At 36.9% G+C, this 16,824-nt stretch overlaps 1 protein-coding gene across 9 annotated transcripts in view; it reads right to left on the bottom strand.

Moving 5' to 3' along the window:
- Positions 1 to 220: 220 nt before the first annotated feature.
- The window catches only part of VEZT (vezatin, adherens junctions transmembrane protein), a 65,887-nt gene continuing 49,283 nt past the window's right edge, over positions 221 to 16,824 (bottom strand). For 6 of the 9 annotated variants that reach the window (XM_043562159.1, XM_043562160.1, XM_043562166.1 and 3 more), the window contains 4 exons: positions 14,291 to 14,484; positions 9,176 to 9,276; positions 7,314 to 7,521; positions 221 to 3,509 (listed from right to left, as the gene is read on the bottom strand). In XM_043562159.1, the coding sequence (XP_043418094.1) occupies positions 2,995 to 3,509; positions 7,314 to 7,521; positions 9,176 to 9,276; positions 14,291 to 14,484 (1,018 nt within the window). In that variant the 3' untranslated portion in view covers positions 221 to 2,994. Of the gene's footprint in view, positions 4,581 to 7,313; positions 7,522 to 9,175; positions 9,277 to 14,290; positions 14,485 to 16,824 lie in introns of all 9 variants that reach the window. The other 3 variants (XM_043562164.1, XM_043562165.1, XM_043562168.1) reach the window with 1 other exon arrangement.

The following is a 16,824-nucleotide window of genomic DNA, read 5'->3' as shown; positions in this document are numbered from 1 at the left end:
GCTGGAAAAACTCCCCATGACATTATTAGGTCAACTGCACCCACAGCTTTTAAATGATGGCTCTGAGATTTAAACTCAGATTAAAGTTTAATTTTGTATTAAAGCCTTTTTGTATTAAAGCCTTAAAACCATATTCGTAAATTTCCTTAGCAATTTGCCTTAAATGTGTTTCTCCTGACTTGTCTCCAATAACTTCAGAAATCAAACCTGAGTCAATACATGAGTTCTTAATTAAATATATTCAAACATACAATTTTAATGAAGTACAATTTTAAAGAAGACTTAACTAGTGAAGGCAGATAATACAGACAACTTAAAAAATAAGCCAAAGATCACAAATCAAAGACCAGCAAGAGTCTGGTCCTAGATAGTCCAGATATGTGGGTTTTAATAATGATAGCTGAAAAAAAAATAAGAATTTAACGTATGATAACCATTATTAGGTCATTTACTGCCATGACTTTCCTCACTGTAGGCAGAGTATAAAAATTTTGTCCTCAAGAGTGACCTGACCCTAAATAGTTTCTGTACCGGCTCTGTCCTGGTAAAATAAACTCTGGAAATGTTCATATCAAAAGCTGTCAGGATATTACTCTTAACAAGAATTATCCTGTCAAAATATCACTGTAAAATTTGGAAAGCATAATTACAAGTTTTGCATCACAAAATATTTTTCCCAGCGGGCTTCTTTTAGATGCAGGATGTCAACTATTAAAACTAGTCAAAAGCCTGGTAATACAAAGTGAAATATTCTTAGAAAAGTAATAAGAATACCTACTTATGTCACATTGGCATATTTGTTTTAATTTCCTAAGATATCCATGGCAAGGAAAACAAAGTCCTAGACAGAGGTTCTTAGATTTGACTGAGCATACACACCACCTAGGTCTCATCCCAAAATGACTGATTAAGAATGACTGGGAGTTATGGCCCCAAATCTGCATTTTAAAAATAAGACCTCCAGTTTATTCTAATATAGGCATCCTATAAAAAACAAAAACAAAAACAAAAACTGAGAAACACTGACTTTTAGACTATTATAAGAGAACATTAGAAATATTCACAGGGAAGATACTATTTTATCTCAGCAATATTTTATAAGATGAAATACACAAAAAAAGAACCTTCAATTAAAGTCCCAAGATCCTTATATGGTTTCAACAAGTAGAATATTTGCAGATAAAACAGATCAGATTGGAAGATTAGGAATTCCTCATTAAAGTTAGTTTTTAAAAATTTATAACAAAATCAGTCTTTCAATGCTTAGAGAGCATTGAATAAAACTGATGAAATATTATGAAGACATTTTCCCCAAGCTGGTGTAAATAAAAATAATACAATAAAAGAATTAAAAATTATTAAACTCTAATTCTTCCTGTGTAAGGGTCACAGATTAGGGGAACAATTACCAAGTGTTCCCATAATTGCTTCTTCTAAATCCAAGGGGAAAAAGACTTGGCAAACTATGTAATCTAAAAAGAAAATAGTATTATTTATGAATACGATTGTCAGTTTCAAAACAAGATTTTTGTTTTTGAAATTTAGCTACTTCTAAGTGGTAAACTGGGCCCACCCTGTGATATTTCTAAGAGCTTGATTATGGACAGTCCCAGAATTTTGGGCAATAGGCAGAATCACTTATAGTACGAAGGATCTCTACTATTCATACAAAGTAGAATCAAGTTTTTCCTCAGGATAAAAATAAATTTCCTAAGATTACTGGAAAAAATTAAATAAAAATCTCCTCGGTACACATAAATCTACTGACTCAAAGTACTAAGTTTACAGGAATCTGAATGTGTTTCTTAATTCTAAAGACAATCTCTATTCGTTGTGTAACTTCCTTTCTAGGACAGCAGCATAAATTATTATTCCTATACTTTCCCCAAATAATGTCTATAAACTATGTCAGTGCGTAGGAGCTATAGGTTTCAAGAAACAATATACTCCTGAAAATATCACATTTTGAAAATGCAATCATGACACTGGACAATTTGGAAAGCAACCTCTTTTAAGAGGTAGTTGTAAATGAAGTACTGAGGAGACAAGGATGCTTTCCAGGAAGCAGGCAGGATGTTTCCAGAATCTCATTAAGGTGGAGAGGATATAGCCTCAGGCTAGAAATCAGCTGAAATGATCTGCTTGTGTTAACGGCACCCAATTATCTGTAGGCAAATAGATACAAAGAACTTTCTGCAAAGGTGCCGATGGGGCCTTGGACTATGGGGCCTTGGACTATACGTATCCTACTTTGACATCATCTCTATTAGTTATAACAAGAACAGAAGAAAAACACAAAATGTATTTGAAAGGGTAATTTTTAAAACAGTACAATGTTTTTCTTTTAAAGATTATTAGGACACCTTAAAATTAACTACCGAATACACATATGAACAAGGAAACATAAAAAAAATGTCATAACCCCAGTATTTTTGAAACTACTTTTTAGTTCCAAACCCCAGTACACATTAATTGTATGAAGTCAATTTTTTTTTTATTCAGAACCTGTATCTTTGTTTTAAGACTGGTATAAACAAAAATAAAATACAAACAAGTTGTTATTAACATAATAGCTGCAGCTATGAACTGCAAGAATACAGTAAAAAGGAGTCATACTAAATGTTAATGTTCTTGCAACAGAATTATCCCAGTCATTTTATGGTAGCAAATTCTGGCAAGAAATGATAAATTTGTTTCTTATTAAAAGTACCTAAAGAATTTCCAAGATCGATCAGCTGTGCTGCAAAAAAAAAGAGCAGTTTATTCAAAAGAGCCCTTACCTTTCTTATTTTCCTAAAAGATTTGCCATTTACAGGTTAACTACTATTTTCAGATCAGTTGTTCAAACCAGGGTTCTTGCTGTAAATTCACATCTTAGCTTTATATATAGTAAACTTAACACTCATTTTCCCTTTCTAGTGGATTATCTAGCCTTGAAGCTAAAACACTTGCATAAAAGCAATAATTTAAAATCCTCCATGTAAATCTTGGTTCCTACTTCTCTTGTACCTCATTTTCATTTTCTTGTACTATCTGTTCTTCCTCCTCATCACCAAAAGTCTGTTCCTGCATGGTGGTAAAAGAGAGAGATCTAGCAGCCACTTCTGCAGCAAGACCAGCAGTGAAGGTAAAATCCGGTGACAGCTGGAGCCGTGCCAGCCTCTGCTTAATGGAAGGCTGTAATAAGTCCCCGGGAGCTGGATGGGCAGTGGACAGGCTCCCTACGTCCGCCTGCCGAGATTCCTCTTCACTCTCACATTGGGAACACACTCTTTCTTCAGCTCCTTGGAGGAAGACTTCATTTGCAGAATTGTCTTTATTTTTACCATCTAGAGGGTTTTCACATAAATACTCAGTCCTACTACTTATTTCATTGTCAGCTGTGGAGGGTTTACTATTTTCCTCTTCAGTATTATTTTTACCAACTGTCCCCATATCTGAATCCACTGATGGTTCTGAATTACTTATGGGTTCCACTGGGTCTACAGGAGACAAGGATTTCAACACAGCTTCAAAGAAAAAAAAAAAGAAAGAAAGAAAAAGAAAAAAAAAAAAGAAAGAAAAATAATAACTAAGGACCCAACAATGATTTAAACTTTAATTTAAACTTCCAGTCGTTATTTTTCTAATAAAGAACAATAAATAAAAGCTAAATAAATCTTTCTATTAAATCTATATACATTTATAAATCCAGAGAACTTTGTAAGAGATAAAATGCCTAAGAAATGAAATGAGATGGGGTTTTAATGAAGATTTTAAAACACCTCACACATTGTATTATTCAAAATATTAAAGCAGTGGTTCTCAAAGTGTGGTCCCCGAACCAACAGCATCAGTTATTTGGTAGAAATGCAAATTCCCACCAGGACCTATTGCATGGCAAACTGTGAATGAGGACTGGCTGTGTTTACAAACCCTACGCTTGATTCTGATGCACACTAAAGTTTGAGAACCATCTTATGAAAGAATAAGCAGCATGATTTTTACTGATAATATGTCAGATAAAAGGCCTGAAGTAATCCAGATAATAATCATATCTTTAACACATATATATTTACAAGTGAAAACAGTATGGGGAAAAGAAAATGCACACAATCCTATTCGCTTGCCAACCACCTAACAAGACCCTGATGAAAGTAAAGCCATAACTTCCACACATTTTGTAATGTCACATAAAAGTATAAGACAAAATAAAATCTGTATTCAAGATCAACTACTGTACAAAGCATAATACATAAACATTATATCCATACGGCAGAAGGTGTCCTTTCAAGGAAAATGAAGTTTTATTTAGCCCCTCTTGATGTTAGTAGGCAGTGGGTTGCTTGCTAGGCAGTCTCTCCTCCCAGTATGAGGGGTTAGTACAATACAATATATTAGGAAGCATGACGGAAGAAAAACAAGTGCTTCTTGAAGATCTGGCGTTTATTTAAAAAATAATTTGTAAAAGGTGTCCATTTCCAAGAAACAGATCCCTAAGCTGCAGTAACTCCACTAGAGAAGCAGCAACAACAGAAAACAATGGCCACAGCAGGTTCCAGTGTAGAATATCCCTCTCTAATTCCATGCGGACTTTACCCCTGTAGGCAGAGATGAAAACAACTCTGGAAGATGTACTGAAATTTTTCACGGAAAAAGCATTTTATGGTATCAGCAGCTTTTTACTTATTTCACAAGCAAAATCAGCAATACTGCGCTTTCTAACGTAGCTACTCAAAGCATATACCTGAAAAAAGACACATTTCTCTCATTATATCTTTGCCCATACTGTCAGTAGGATAATTTTAAAGCTATATGGAGAAAATACTAAACAATAGAAAGGATACAAATGTATATACAAGGCTATTCTCAGTCTTCATGTACATTTTTAGGCAATAAATCTAGTTCTTAAAGAATGCAACATGTATTAGATGCTGATTGATATCCCTTATTATTGCTAATTAAATAGGGCAATATAATCTGCACATCTGGAGGATCAAGTGTTAACATTGCTAGAATGTAAAGCTCCAGAAGTACAGGGATTTTTATCTCTTGATTTATGCACTAGGGATATAGCAGTAAACAGTGCCTCAGTAACTACTTGTTGAATGAATAATTTGCTGAATGAACACTGTGGGGGATAATAAAGCTCCTACTGAAAGAGACTGTAATTTCATTATAGAGACAAAAACATTGAATGCACAGAAAACAATAGTGCCTAAAACGATACTCTCAATCCCTGATTCATGCAGACCCAAAATATGAACAAGCAGGCTGCAGGAACTCTTTACTGCTGCACCTGGGAAGTTTTTAATCTGCTACATATGTTGCTGCTCAAGACACGGTTACAATTCCCTCCAGGGCCCCTCTGGTGTGAGGGTCTGTAGTGGTAGGAGAGGTAGCAGGGCTGGAACAGAGGATTCATGGAGGAGCAACTGGTAGAAAGGACAGCTTGGTGGAGAAGACAGAATTCTTAGCAAAGAGATCAGCATGTATGTTTTTTTTTTTCTTAAGTTGTTTTTTTTTTTTAAAGTAAACTCTACACCCAATGTGGGGGCTTGAACTCACAACCCCAAGATGAAGTCACATGTTCTATAGACTGAGCCAGACAGGCACCGCAGCATGAATGTTTTTCATGAATAAAAATAGTAAGTTTGTGGGACCACAGTCTAATTAGATAAATATAACCAGAGGAAGATAACCATATCAGAAAGAGTGATAAATATAATTAAATATGATGGATTCATATGATAGAGAGGCTTGAAACCAGGAAAAAGAGTTCAGATTTAATAGAGTGGGAAAGGGGGAACCACTGCAGGTTTTAAAGATAGAGAGCTATCAGGGCACCTGGGTGGCTCAGTTGGTTAAACATCCCACTTCAGCTCAGGTCATGATCTCACGGCTCATGGGTTCGAGCCCCTGTCAGGCTCTGTGCTGACAGCTCAGAGCCTGGAGCCTGCTTCAGATTCTGTGTCTCCCTCTCTCTCTGCCCCTCCCCGACTCTTCTCATTCTCTCTCTCTCTCTCTCTCTCTCTCTCTCTCTCTCTCAAAAATAAATAAACATTAAAAAAATTAAAAAAAAAAAGACAGAGAGCTATTATCATTGTACTGTTTGAGAAAAATCTGGAGGCAGCCTGCAAGGACAGAAGCTAGCTTAGAAGCTATCTTCTAAGGAAAGCTTAGAAGAAAAAGGTATTGAAAATAGAAGTCAGCTGGGGCGCTTCGCTGACTCAGTACAGCATGTGACTCTTGATCTTGGGGTTGTGAATTTGAGCCCTATGTTGGGGGTAGAGTTTACATAAAAAAAAAGAATGGAAGTCAGTTAAGAGGCTATTACAATGTATGAGCATAATCTAATAAGGATCTGGGCTATAAAGGGGGCCAGTGGGAAGAGGAAGGATGAAATCAACAAAGGTGTATCTGGACATGGGACGATGACAGGACTCCTAAGAGAAGAAAAGAGAAATCTGAGGAAATTTCCAGAAGTACAGGTAATCTATATACTCCCAATGAAAAAAAGAATGGGAAAGGAAGGCAGTTGATTTTGAGGTTTCAGGTAAGTACTCTAAAATGGAAGAGGAATCCCACTCTACCTCTTGGAAATCTACAGGAGTTAATTCCTCAATTAGAAATTAGCTAGTCTGATACTGTCAAGATACCCTCATTCCTTCCCTCACCTCGCATGAAGTCCAACCAAAGAAAAGAGTGGCAAACATAAAGGAGTTTAATGCTAATCGTCAGTATTATCAAATCATCCAATTTTGTCAATATTGAAGTACGGAGACAGCTTGCACAGAAGCACCTCCTCTTGTCCCATCTACTTAACGTGTTCAAACCAACTGAGAAACCTTAATGATGTAGCTAACTGGCCTAGGTCTTAATCCACTTGTTTCAATGATGAACGTAGAGTTACTAATTTGATGCTTCATTGAGGTATTTATAATATCAACCTAAAGAGAACAGAGTTTAGAATCTCAAATTCACTAATCTGATGCTTCACTGAAGTATTGCTAGTATCCACATAAAGAGAAGAGTTTAGAATCTCAAATTCACTAAATTTGAAAACATATTTATTCAACTCACTGCCATTCCAAAATAATTTAGTAAAACATCAAGTTACTGATGAAAAAGCTTGATTTCATATTCCCAATTTGATTATATACCTAGTCTTTTATTGATCATATTGATTTTGTGTCTAGAAGAAAAAGCACTATACTTGCTGAGAGATCCCTAAAATTAAAGCTGTAAGAATTACAGCTAAAATAAAAGTCGTAGTTCAAGAAAAAAGAGTCCCCTTCATTAAAATAACCTTTTACTCTGAAGTCAGTGCTTACCGTGATCACTAAATAGAAGTTGCTTCCACTTCTGCCTTTCTGCCTCTGATGCTTTAAATCCCAGCACAGATTTTAGTTCTTGGAGTACCCTCTTGGACTCTTCATGCTCACGCTTCTGTCTGTCTCTGTCTTCTTGAGACAAGTAATAAAAATCATCCTTTCTGAAATCACTGTCCATATCTATATCATCTACATAAGCTTCTAATTCCTGAAAATGAATAAAGAAAAAGCACTTTACTTCAAGCAGACAATTTTCTAGTAGCATTCATTACCTTGTACCTACCCATCTCCAAGATTAAACAATGAAGACTCTTGGCACAGGTCACTAAAGCAAAGGTGGGCAAACAAAGCAAACATATTATTATAGGTAAATTGAAGTCTTAAAAAAACTTAGCAGTTGATAATGAAAGGGACCGTGGATAAGAAAGTTTAATAACTTCAATCATTATTTTTCTGCTCTGATACCATCCTGTAGATCTAGTTAATATTAGAGTTATTAGCTCTGCCAAAACAAATCAGAATTAGAAGGGCTGGTGGTTTGGGGAAGTGGTCAGGTATATTAGCCTTCTTGTGGCTGTATTTGTGGTTCTTTCTGACTTCCCAGGAGGTTTGAACACTATTCCTAGAATTGGGGAATACCTCATCTTATGGTTCTTCTTATCACTAAGACACAGACGAGGCCCCTTGCTTACCCAGCCTCCCTTGCAGTTATGATTCAGGCAAATGACTCGGGATCCTCTAATCATATGTATATAGATCAGATCGGACCCAGAAGTTTGTTACAAGGGAAGCAGGCGTTTTAAGGAATCCACTCTGGCAAGAATGGTGGCAGATCAAGTTTCCAGAGGTAGAGGTTCTGAAGGTAGTTTTTATTATTCAGCAATGATGGAGCGAGTGACAATGTCTGCAACCAGTGACTGGGCAATGATGTTGCTGGAACTGGAACAGTTCTTTTGAGTAAATTGGGCTGTTCACCCCATCCTAGTTCAAACGTAACTATGAGGCCCTCAGAGATATTCTGTCAGTCACCTCCTGGTTTTTTAAACAAATTTCTTGTTTGTTAAACAGATTGGTCTCCCTTTGCAATTAAGAATGCTGAGTAGACAATATGACTGAAGGAAAAAAAGTTTTCCTTAGGATAAACAAAAGAAATCTTTGTCAGTATCAAAAGAAATCATTGAAAAGTTGGTTTTTTTAAGCGAGGTATAACATACATGCTGCCAAATACACAAATCTTAAGTGTACAGGATTTTTACATATGTATACAGTCTGGTAACCACCACTCACATTTCCAGTATTGTAGAAGGCACCTTTGCCAATGCATTAATTTTTAAAGTATTTAATCACTTTTAAGTGTCTAAGAAATAGACAGTAAGATACAAATAACATGAAAACTTGCTGGTAGGGGCACCCGGGTGGCTCAGTTGGCTGAAAGTCTGACTTTGGCTCAGGTCATGATCTCACCATTTGTGATCTCAAGCCCCGCATCAGGCTTGGTGCTGTCAGCACAGGGCCTGCGTGGGATCCTCTGTCCCCTTTTCTCTCTCTGCCCCTCCTCCACTCATTCATTCTCTCTCTGTCTCTCTCTCCCCCACCCCTCTTTGTCAAAAATAAATAAAATATTAAAGAAAAAAATCTTTATAAAAATTTGCTGGTAGATTCAGTGGATTCAAACTCAAGGTACTAAGAATTAATGATTTGTTATCAGTTCAATATAATGTGTGGTTATTTTGAAGCTCATCACAAACATAAATTTAACAACTTAGTCAGTAATGATCCACACCACTTACAGAGATAGATAGGTAAACTCTGTATGGGAAACTCTTCTTTAGGGGGAAGAAAACAGCAATTTTCACCATTACCTGCTCCTCCGGGATTGGATCTTTGTCCGCGATGTGTAGAGTTGGCTGTGTCAAAGGTACCACAGTACAACGTGGGTTTTCACACACCGTTTCAGGCTTGCCTTAAAAAGCAATAGGCCACACAGAAATGAGTGAACATCGAATTAAAAAAAAAAAACATTTTTAGTACTAATATTTTGCCAATTTCATAGTCTGGCATTCTAATTATAACTTTCAATTTATAAAAAAATTAAGGATGTTAAAGTTAACAATGGTAATAGCGGTAGATTTACAATGTAAGTTAAACTCTCAGAGGAGAAACTTGTTTTCCTCTCCCTTCTTCACCTCACCATAGTATCTGGTTCACAACAGGTACTTCCTCTCTAAATACTCGCTAAACAAATCAACTTTTGTTCCTGGCATGGGAAGTCTCAAGACAGACCATCACTCTTCCCCACAAAAAATAAACTTCAATCTTACATTTCCCTTATATTATTTTTACTCTCAGAAGTTAGAATTGGAAATGGGTTTCACAAGTCATAGCTTGACAAGATCACCCAGGTGTTAACTTTAATTACTTAACATTGGTATTTGGTATCTAACCATGGGGTTCTCATATTCTCATATCCACCTCTCTACCTTCCAACATTATCTCTCTACTTAAAAAGAAGTAGGCTTGGGCACCTGGGTGGCTCAGTTGGTTAAGCATCTGACTCTTGGTTTTGGCTCAGGTCATGATCTCTCTGTTTGTGAGTTAGAGCCCTGTGTTGGGCTCTACGCTGACAGTGTGGAGCCTGCTTGGGATTGTCTCCCTCTCTCTCTCTCTGCCCCTCCCCTGCTCACTCATTCTCTCTCAAAATAAATAAATAAACATTAAAAAGAAGTAGGCTTTAGGGGTGCATAAGTGGTTCAGTCAATTGAGTGTCCGACTCTTGGTTTTGGCTTAGGTATTACCTCACGGTTCGTGAGACTTCGGCTCTGTGCTGACAGTGCAGGGCCTGCTTGGGATTCTCTCTCCCTCTCTCTCTGGCCCTGCCCATGCTTGCTCACTCAGTCCCTCTCTCTCTCTCTCTCTCTCAAAATAAATAAACTTAAAAAAGAATTAGGCTTTAGACATCTAGATTTCTACCTTTTAAAAGTAATGACAGATAACTGGTTGGGACCAGAGTTAGGGGAGACTCCTGGCTGTCAAGGGCTAGTGTGGACAAAGCAAGCTGGACTGGAATGAGACAGGATGGGAAGGACTCTCACTAGGTGTGAGTCAGCAGCAATGTGGCTTAGGAGACAGTCCATATTATCAGGTGATTGCTTACATACAAGGCATTGAATAAATAAGTTAATACCGAACATAATGAGAGCCAAGTTTCTCATGGTGGTACAAATATACAGAGGGAGAAGTACAGGAAGAACCATGGAACTGATTTGGAGGTATCGATGTGAACCCATGGTTTATAACATTTATGGACAGATGTAGGAATATGTATGTATAAGTATATACACAGATATATTTCACTGTCCTCTACACTGAAAATTGGTAAAAACAAGAACATCCCAGTGGCTATGAGCATACTTAGCACCCACAAGGGGCACCCCTTAGGGCTAGGGGCAAGTAAAGTATAAAGAAGTGATCAAACAATGATCAAAAAATGACACAAACCTTAAATGGGTTCCCTCTGGTCAAACTTTGTACAATTTGAGCAACAAAATAACAAATTATGAACCACAGAATAAAATAAGAATCCATACATCCATATTGATATAAATAAGCAGAAAAGGGGGATGCTTTGGCTCACAATAGAATGCCAACTAGTAAGTATAAAAGGAAAAATGGAATTAGAAAATTACCATCTGGCAACCATCACACTAATATCTAATTCAAGCAAGATCCACAAATGGATGCTAAAACTAGTGGGGGGAAAACATTTAAGCTATTTTATTTTACTCAATAAAATTCACTCTTGTTGGTATATAATTTTATGAGTTTAGACAAATTAGACTCATATAACCACTACCACCACAACTAAGATAGAGAACAGTTCCTTCACCTCAAAACATTTCTTATGTTATTCATCTCTCCATATCCAACTCCCAATAACCATTGGTATGTTTGCTGTTCCCATGAAATTTTACTGTTTTAAGAATGTCATTTAAATGGGATCATAGACTATGTAGTGATTAACACAACGCATTAGTGATTCCTCCGTCTTAATGCTGTATCAGTAGTTCATTTCTTCTTTTTTTCTGAGCACTATTCCATTGTGTGGATGGATAGAACAGTTTATCTATTCACCAGCTGAAGGACACTTGGTCTGCTTCTAGTTTTTAGTGATTATGAATAAAGCCATTATAAACATTTGTTTATAGATTTTCATGTGAACATTAAATTTTTATATCTTGTGAGTAAGTATCTGGAATACTAGTGCATCATATAGATTGTATATGCTTAATAGTGAGTAAATATTTGGTGAAGAAAGGATATTTATATAACCTCAGGATATTTTTTTTTAATGAAATACTTATGAAAGACAAGAAAAGCTAAAGTGAATGAAGAGCAGCATAAAAGCTAAATGCCGTGTGTAATCTGGACATATAGCATTACTATTGTATCAATCAGTGAAATTAGAATGGGATCTGTGGATTAGAAAGCAATTTATATCAGTGCTCATGTCTTCATTTTGGTGGTATATTGTGGGCATGTAGGAGAATGTCCATTTTTCAAAAATGCAAACAGAAGATTTAGGGGTAATGTGGTCTCATGTCTGCATCTTACTCTCAAATGGTTCAGAATAATACTACCAAAAGAGGGGCACCTGGGTGGCTCAGTCGGTCGAGCGTCCAACTTCAGCTCAGGTCATGATCTCGCAGTTTGTGAGTTTGAGCCCCATGTCAGGCTCTGTGCTGACCGCTCAGAGCCTGGAGCCTGCTTCAGATTCTGGGTCTCCCTCTCTCTCTGCCCCTCCCTGCTCATGCTCACTCTCTCTCAAAAATAAATAAACATTAAAAAAAAAATACTACCAAAAGAATTTATACATGGATACATAAGGAGGTAAGGCCAATATGGTAGAATGTCAATAACTGAGGAATATGGATGAAGGCTACCGTGAGCTATGGTGATACCTCTGTAGTTTTAAAATAACTTAAAAAAGAGCTAACAGCTAGGGCACCTGGGTGGCTCAGGTGGTTGAGCATCCAACTCTTGATTTTGGCTCAGGTCATGATCTCACGGTTTGTGAGTTTGAGCCCTGTGGTGGGCTCTGCAGGGGCCTCCTTGGGATTCTCTCTCTCTTTCTCTCTACCCTTCCCTCGCTTGCGTGAGCATGCATGCGTGAGCACTCTCTCTCAAAATAAGCAAATGAACATTAAAAAAACCCAGCTAACAGCTAAATAAATCACCTGCTTCTTAAAAAATATCATATAGGGGCGCCTGGGTGGCGCAGTCGGTTAAGCGTCCGACTTCAGCCAGGTCACGATCTCGCGGTCCCTGAGTTCAAGCCCCGCGTCAGGCTCTGGGCTGATGGCTCAGAGACTGGAGCCCGTTTCCGATTCTGTGTCTCCCTCTCTCTCTGCCCCTCCCCCGTTCATGCTCTGTCTCTCTCTGTCCCAAAAATAAATAAACGTTGAAAAAAAAAATTTTTTAAAAAATATATAAATATTTTATTCAAAGTTGTATAGCCATGGCCACTATAAGCGTTTTACGGAGAAAAGTTTGAAAATGACTTGTATCTTAATTCTTATCACTATCACCTATAAGCAAAAGCCACACATGGAGAACATAATGACTTATCACCAGCCCGATGATTTGGAGACAGTTTTGACAATTATGTTTAAGTGACTAAGATTCAGCATCTCAGAGTATGCTAAGGGGAGGGATGAATGGGATGTATCTTTTAATACCCAGTGGTGTTCTGAATGTTTCCATTTGAAGAAAATGTACTCAAAAGCTCTAGACTTAAGTCACATCAGAAAGTTTAACATGCATAAATATTTGCACATATTAAAAATCCTTGGCAAATTTACCCTTTGAAGAAAAAAATTACTTGCCAATTACATTTTAGATATAAAGGAAATCTATTGGTGATGTATCAGTAATTAGCATGTTAACATTTCCTTTGAATAAAGTTAATACTTTCCCTATGTAAAGACTTATTCAGCTTCTTAAACACATTGAAGTATTACAGATCTAGCTGGAAACAAAAAAATGACTAACAGGATGATAAAGCATTAATTATCTTTGCCAGCAATACAATTTCTATACATAAATCTGATTAACTTTATCATAAAGGTCCAAGGGATAAACATGGTATTGTTTGGTAGCACAAGTTCAGAAATTAATATGCCAAATATTTACAATGAATTAGTGATTAGTAAAAATGGGTCAAATTAAAGCAGTTTCGCATAAAATTTCAAGATTGCCCATTTGCCTAGCAATACAAAGCATTCCAATGTTACCATTAAATAATGGCATTTAATACATTTTAGACTCTTAATAACAAGTATGCAGTGCCACCTATTATAGCATTTATTTATCATTTATGAATGGCTGAAGTGTTCTATCTTAAAAGCAAGATTCAACTTCTGGCCCCTATCAAACTCATTATTACACTAATGGGAAAAGAGTTTCTAAAAGTTCTAATTATGGAATACTACCTATTAAAATCTATCCCTTCATTTAAGTTATTATTATTATTTTTAATGTTTGTTTATGTTTGAGAGAGAGAGAGAGAGACAGAGCACAAGTGGGGAAGGCACAAAGAGAGAGGGAGACACAGAATCTGAAGCAGGCTCGTCAGCACTGAGCCAACGCAGGGCTCAAACTCACGGACCGCAAGATCATGACCTGAGCCAAAGTCAGACACTTAACCAATTGAGCCACCCAGGTGCCCCTCACTAAAGTTTTTGAAAAGGAGGTTTACGATTCAGAGAACTTTCAAAACATATTCACTTATTGTTTACAAAGTAAGAGCCAGACTATATATTCAGTGTCAGTTTGTATGTATAAGTTCAACTTTCTTTTAGTAAATTAAGTTTTGTCATGTCGCTTTCATCGTGGAGATGAGAAATCTACCTAATGAAACCCTACTGGAGTGGAGTAAGCATGTCTGACAAGTGTGTATGAAAGGAAGCACTCATTGGTACCTTTCCTATCTGTGTTTCTTCGGAGCAGTCGGTCCACTTGAGAAATGGCCTCTTCCCAGCAATTGTTGCTCGCCTGAACATGGGGCTGAATCAACTTCAACTTCTGTTCTAGGATTTGATAAGATTCTGATACTAGTTCTTGTGTTTCTTTAGTACAAACAAGCTTTTCAAGTTCATCTTCAAGAATTATTACCCTGAGTAATAAAGAAAAACAGAAACTGATTTCTAAAATATTAAGTGGAAAATTTATAACTCACAGGACTTATTTAAGAAATAAGCTTACAAGATGAAGTTCTGGAGATGGAAAGTGGTGATGGTTGCATAACAATGTATGTTTACTTTTTTAGGCCACTAAATTGTACACTTAAAAATGATTAAATAATACATTTCATGTTACGTGTATTTTATCATAATGTTGTAAAAAGCTTATAAAGAGTATCACCTATTTATTCAACAATATTTCTTTTACATATATGAGGCATTTTATGAGCTGAAATAATAAATTAACCTCATTTCATACCTAATAGGAAAAATAGCTAAATCAGGGAAATTATGCATTATAGAGAAATATAATACAAGATCATAAAAAGTTATAACTAACATTTTATTTCCATTTTACAGATGAGGAATTAGGTCCAGAGAGTTAAAGAAACTTGCCCAGAGCTATACAGCTGTTAGCTGTAAATATGGGCTGAAGCTAAGCCCCAAAGTATAATACCACAGAAAGATAGTGTTATAAGAATTCAGAAGAGGGGGAAGGTGCTACCAGCTATGGGTACAGACAGGGAACAGCTAAGGAAAAGGTACTTTTGAGGAAGCATTGAAGGATGGATAAAATGTGAACATGTACAAAAGATGAGAAAGTTCATTCTAAATGGTATATGGGAAAAGGCATTTATGCAGTTTCTTTGGACTGAAGGAAAAGAATGAGAAGGACTGAAAAGCAGACTATAATAGAGTTATAGCAAATTCTTTCAATAGAATGTTTTACACAGACTTCAGTCTCTGCTGCTTGTACTCTGTAACCAGTGAAGATGTTTAAGGGAGAAAGCAAATATATGCCTCAGAAACATTAATCTGGCAGGGAGCTCTCTGGAGGCAGGGAGAACAGTTAAAGGGTTAATGCCCTAGTATCAGCAACTGGGAAAAGCAATGGGGACAAGTGAGGAGGAGGAGTGAAACACAAAACAAATGTTTTTGGAAGTGTTCAGACAACACTTCTAAAAATTTTGTGCAGCTGTGCTATAGAGCAAATCAGAGATGATGGTTTGTGACCGGTATACTGTTTGAAAGGTGACGTACAGTAGCATATATAGAATATTTCATTTTTAAGCTGGAGACATCCTTCCCATGCATAATCCACAATCTCTGCCCGAGGCACAAAGCCCCTCTTGTTCATGTCCATCCAGTGCGGCCTTTCTTCCCTGAGCCATCCTCCCTCACTCTAATGCATTCCATTATGTCTTGTGTAGTTCTGATTCTACTGCCAAAAATTAATTCTTTAGAGACTCTAGCTTTGCCCAATACAACCTTTCCACTGAAATTTTTTCCTGACAAAGGCCCGACCTTTGTTGCCCACTCAAGTAGAGATTGCCTTGTCTCCCATACTCCCTGTGGGAGATAAGACTGAGTCAGGTTAGCATTCATTCATCTGCTTTCTTAGAATAGCAGCTAGAGACCAGCTCAGACAGTAAATAGATGGGTAAAAACTTACCTTCTCAAAATGTTTTTCTCACCTTAATTTCCTATTTTTATTCATCATATCCTTCCTCACTCCAGTGAACTAGCCCTTTGATTTTACTGAGACTTGAAATGGTTTTGACTTGTTTTGTTCTATTTTGATCTTACAAAACGGACTCCTGCCCTCCCCTTCTACTTCTTGCCTGGTATCCAGGGTCGAGTACATCAACTACAATCTCATCAACTCATTAAGTTCCTATGACCTTCCTGATTACCAACACAACATGAACCCAACCATCCATCTGATCCAGCCCTATACTGCAAGTATCCGTTACAGAAAAATTTCACTGGAGTGACTGGATCCTACATTTGACCAAGGCAGAGCACCAATAATACCAGGCAAAGTAGAAGATAAACAAATATAAACTATGGACCCTGCGCTTTACTATTCAACTGGGGCCAAAAAAGTTGGTCCTCTGATGTAGAAAATGTCCAAGTTTGCTTTATTTTTAAAAATTGCAATATGTTATTCTTCAACTATATATAACAATACCTCTTAAAACTTACTGTTCCAGTGCTGGCAGATACTTTTCTTAGACCGCAGGCTCCAGTTTAAGAGCCCCACTTAAAAAGAGTTAAAACAAGCTCAGTATTCATAAACATCTCCATTTCAGCTCTCAAACAGAATGAACACCTGCTTTTGTCCTATGTTTCTAGGTTCTGGGCTGAAATCAAAGTGAAAACTACAAATGACTCCCCAAATCATTCTTTCTCTGCTACATTCATAGCTATAAACTATCCTTCACGCTGCATGTCTTAATTTTGCTGCTACTTTCCAGTTAGGACACAAGCCA

The sequence above is a fragment of the Prionailurus bengalensis genome, chromosome B4 (genome assembly GCF_016509475.1).
Source record: "Prionailurus bengalensis isolate Pbe53 chromosome B4, Fcat_Pben_1.1_paternal_pri, whole genome shotgun sequence".
Classification (NCBI taxonomy): Eukaryota; Metazoa; Chordata; class Mammalia; order Carnivora; family Felidae; genus Prionailurus; species Prionailurus bengalensis.
The sequence above is the reverse complement of the archived record's forward strand: the minus strand, read 5'-3'. Positions and strand labels throughout refer to the sequence as shown.